At 43.3% G+C, this 4811-nt stretch overlaps 1 protein-coding gene across 1 annotated transcript; it reads right to left on the minus strand.

The window, feature by feature from the left end:
* Positions 1-1883: 1883 nt before the first annotated feature.
* LOC101977537 (NADH dehydrogenase [ubiquinone] 1 alpha subcomplex subunit 2) lies at positions 1884-2413 on the minus strand. Its single transcript, XM_005322880.4, has one exon. The coding sequence runs from the start codon at positions 2298-2300 to the stop codon at positions 1998-2000; it is 303 nt and encodes a 100-aa protein (XP_005322937.1). The 5' UTR covers positions 2301-2413; the 3' UTR covers positions 1884-1997.
* Between the last annotated feature and the right edge of the window lie 2398 nt (positions 2414-4811).

The raw sequence follows: 4811 nt of genomic DNA on the forward strand, positions 1-4811 counted from the left end.
ACACCACCACTTAAGAGTGTTAACATTATTCCAGGAGAGAATTGATAGTGGCTTAGACTAGAATGAAAGCAGTGAATTAGTGAGAAATGATTGTATTTGGAATGTATATTTAAAATATAGTCAATAGGATGGAAATATAAGCTAGTATAGTCATTATGAAAACCTAAATGGAGATTCTTTTAAAAACTAAAAAAAAAAAAAAATAGAATTTCCATTTGGTCTCAGTATGTTTTCCAAGGATTTTAAAATCAGTGTGTTGAAGAAATGTCTGCCCTCCTGTGTTCACTGCAACATCATTCACAATTGATAAGTTTTGAAATCAACCATAATTATGGATGTGTGTATAAAGAAAATGTGGTATGTATACACAATGGAATGCCGTGCACCCTTTAAAAAGAATAAAATCCTGTCATTCATGGCAACACGAATGAACCTGGAGGACATTTTGTTAAGTGAAATAAACCAAACACAGAAAGACAATACTGCATGATCTCTTATATATGGATTCTAAGACAATACCAAACTCATAAGAGCCAAGAGGAGAATGGTGGTTTACCAGATGCTGGAGGATGAGGGGAATGGGAGATGTTGGTCAATGGACACAAAGTCTTAGAAGAAATAATTTTTTTTGAAATCTATTGCATGGCATGATGACTATGGTTAATAAATACATATTCCAAAACTGCTAAGAGGAAATTTTAGATGTTCTTACTGCAATAGCATTTGAGGTAATGGATGTGCTAATGAGTTTGACTTAATCATTCCACATTGATACCTACATCATAACATCACTTTGTATTTCATAAATTCGTGCACAGAGAAGTTATCAATTTTCAATTAAAAAAACCAAAAATAAAACAAATAAGATTTATTTGTGGGTTATTTGTGTGAGATGAAGGAAGAAAGGAGTCGAGGATAATTCCACAATCCTTAGGAGATGGAGGATGGAGGAAACTTTGGCCTCAGCAGTGCCTCAGGAGACACACAGCTGGAGGATAAGCCCAGAAGAGGTGTGCTGCAGAATGGGCCAGGAATGCCTCCTGCCTCCCTCTATCTGTCAGTTTCTTGTCTTTTTCGGCTTTGTCCTTCATGATTTAGTGGGTTTTGTTTGTGCTTTTGTTCTCTTCTAGGAATTGTCACTGCTTGATCCTGGTCCATATATCTTCAGACAAGATCCAGGTTTTGTTGCTGAGCTGACCCAAGATGGGACTCCCTGGTCTCCAGGCCTGGGATCTGGGCCTTGGTCCTGAGCTACCTGGAATCACCCGCAAAGGCACCGCTGAGATCTAGCTGCCAGGGACACAGCTGTAGGGAAGACACCATCCTTTCCTCATTGGAACTGTGGGATGATGTAACCAAGAGTGGCCCCAGCCATTCTGAAGGCACTCAAATTGTCTGTGGTTTAAGCTGGTCAAGGTTCACCCTGGAGCTGGGAGTAGGGTGGGATTTCCCCCCACCCCCCCATGTATAGGGTGGAAGTCATTTTTTTTCCCCCCTGAGGCAGCATTTTACTGTTGAGGGCCACAGCCTTGTTGGGATGATGCCTGGCATTTTTGGCAGAACTGAGTAGTTGAGAGGTGATGCCAGCAAGCCATTGAGATGATAATGGTTATGTTAAGCTGTGTATATTAGACCCCTGCTGTCCGCCTGGGCCTGCTACTTTGGAGTTCTCCTGCTACTTTGGAGTTCTCGCAGGGATTCTGGGAGAGTTCGCATTGGTTGAGGAGGTGCCTGAGGAGGGATTTCCGGTTGGTGGTTCCTGGAGGAACCACGAGGCATGTGGGAGAGTTCCCGGGGAGCATGTGGGGAGTGTGCTGGTGGAGTTCAGAAATAAAGTTTGTTCCTGCTTGAGTGGTTCGTGATTTGTGCCCAGCCAGACTGCCGCATTTTACAGCACAAGCTTTATAAGCAACAGGGGAACACATTTTTTCCATATTGTATTCAGTCCAACAGAGCTCAGACTCTGGGGCTCTTGCTCATACACTTCTGTGGAGACTTCAAGCTTTGCCACTTAGCACATTCTCCAGGGTTCTGGTTACCTGATGAGCATTGAAGGTGTTCAAAGAGACATTCTTGTCTTGCAAAAATGGGTAGCGGGCCCAGAGCTTGGGCTGAACATCAGAGCATTCCCGGATTAGAATGGGCAGATCCGGATTGGCCTTCTTCAGTTCCACAAAACGTTTCTCGATTAAGTCCCTGATGCCCTGGCTGCAGGGCGAGCACTCGCATAAGTGGATGCGAATCTCACGCAGGCCCAACTTTGCCCCCGCTGCTGCTCCACCGGCTGCGGCTGCTGCCATAGTAGCTAGTACTCAAGCTCCCAGTCTCAGGCCTTCCAGCCAAGTTCTCCAGTCAGACCAAAAGCGGACACACAGCCTATGCCATTGATTGGATGATGCAAGGAGGCGGGGTAAGCTTTAGCCAGTGCCAAGAAAGCATTGTAGACTGCCAGAAGTTAAAATTTGAATGAAAAATTCAACTTTTCTTTCCAAGAGATTAGGGAAATCTACAGTGATTGGTCTAATCAGAAAATATCCACCTCATGAGGGGAGAGAGGCAGCATGCTTGTGGGGCAGGTGGAGAGAAAAGCAGGCACTCTGGGGCATCTGTGGTCCACGAACAATGGACCTATCCTAGGATAACTTTTGGGAGGTCATGACGTAGATGATCTATTCTGAGCTCATTTAGAGACAGACATCACTGAGGACTTGTACTTAAGTTGAACCACATCCTTCCTTTAGGCATTGTAAGGAAACCACAATGTATGTGACCAAGTCAGAGCTAGTCCTCCTCCCACGGAACAGAAACTTCTCAAAAATAATGCTGATGTTGACCCTTTCCCAAGGATCTTAGAAACCAGTGACTCCTCTCTCAGACCTAAGGCAGTCAGTACTAACTTTTGCTTTAGCTCTTAGTTCAGAGATGGGAATTGGGGTGGTCTCACCCAATGCCATATCAGGGGTCATGCAATGTGGGAGCTGAAAGAGATCTTGTAGGCTATCCAATCATCCTTTGATGAGAGGGAGAGAAAAGAGTTCAGATACAAAATGGCACATACTTTTGAAGACTTATTTAACTTCTCTGTGTATACTATATGGCTATTTGTGCTCACAATTTGCTATTTCTTTTGGGTCCATGTCTGAATGAAGGGAAATTAGACCCTATGGTATACAGTTGTCTTTGCATTATCAGTGGGGGATTGGGTCCAGGACCCTCAGAAGATACCAAAGTCCATGGATGCTCAACTCTCTTACATAAAATGGCCTAGTATTTGCATATAACCTGCACACATCCTCCCATACACTTTGAATCACCCCCAGATTACTTATACATAATACAATATACATAGTTGTTATATCACATTGTTTAGGGAATAATGACAAAGGAAAAAGTCTGCACAAGTTCAGTAACAAAACCAACCACTATACCTAACTCCATAGTAAGTGATCAAGAGGCAAGGTGAGCCAGACTCAAACAGGAAGGGCTGGACAAGGACTGAGGCACTCTGAAGTGGCAGGAATCTACAGCTGGGGGTGCCATCTCTTCACTGGTGTGAATTTAGCATAGTGCTCGGCATGCAGCAGATTCAAGTTGTACTTCCTGGAATTTTCTTTCTTTTTTTTTTTTTTAATTTTCAAACTGCAGTTGGTTAAATCCACAGATGTGGAACTTGCAGATACAGAAAACCGACTGTTCGTTCTTTGTTCCTGTCAGTCAGTCATTAATGAGAAGTGATGCTCATAGACTGTCTAATCCAAAGTCAGAATTGTTCTCAACTGAGAAGACAGTAGAGGACAGGACAGACATGGAGCTTGCCATCAGGATCTAGAGGGAAGAGATGGAGAAATCTCCAGTAAATAGTCCACTTATTTAGAAATTACAAGTATTATGAAGGGCAGTAAAAACCAGTGAAAAATGGTAAGCTACTTTAGGAGAAGATGTTAAAAGCTTCAGGAGGTCTTTGTTTTGGACTGGCCTTCAGCCTATGCCCTAGCAGGCTAGACTAACCCGAACAGAACTACTTAGTCTAAGTGCCACATAATGAAATTGAACTTCAAAATGGGCCTGTTTCTGGTCAACCTAAGTCAGTGTAATAACATTAGGCAGGAATTTGGGATGCCCAAATGGCAGAGGCAGGGTATATGAAGGATTCTACTGGAGACGAGACAGGGAGAAGGGTCCTGTCCCTGTTTCTGATAAGTCCCATTCCCATGACAACTCCTTCCCCTGAGGACTTATCACCATGACAAGCCCTGCCACAATTTGGTATTTTAAAATGACCAATGGGGGTAAATTGGACAGTATTCTAATTAGGTTTCCTAAAGTAACCAATGAGGGGGGCAGAGAATTGGAGATATTCTAATCAGGTTTTATAAGGTAACCAATGGGAGCAAAGGAGAGAAGGTCTTCAATCAGGTCTGTGTAGGGAAGAGAACGACTCCCAGCTCAGCATGGAAGACACTAATTTCCAGACATTGGAACCTTGAACCTCTCTCTCTTGCTCAGCCCACTCTGCTCCACCTTACAGGGTATTACTTCAACCTTCACCTTCAATAAATCTGTACTTTGCCTATTACTTCTGTGTGTTTTGCTCAATTCTTTGTTTGGGACAGCAAGGACTTGGACTCCCATTAGATACTGTGACGGTAACAATAAGTAGTCACCTCTGTTTTAATCCTATGATAAAAGGAACTCTGAAGTGGCCAATCTTCTTTATTTGTTTGCTTCCTTCCGCCCTTTTCTGTCCATAAGACCAGGATCCTCTGCTTGACTTATTAGAGCTAGAATGAGGTGTGCCCCCAATGTAGAAT

Source organism: Ictidomys tridecemlineatus, chromosome 5 (genome assembly GCF_052094955.1).
Source record: "Ictidomys tridecemlineatus isolate mIctTri1 chromosome 5, mIctTri1.hap1, whole genome shotgun sequence".
NCBI classification, from domain to species: domain Eukaryota; kingdom Metazoa; phylum Chordata; class Mammalia; order Rodentia; family Sciuridae; genus Ictidomys; species Ictidomys tridecemlineatus.

Excerpts from the sequence above, each read along its gene's own strand:
- LOC101977537 (XM_005322880.4), bottom strand. The coding sequence starts at position 2,300 with ATGGCAGCAGCCGCAGCCGGTGGAGCAGCAGCGGGGGCAAAGTTGGGC.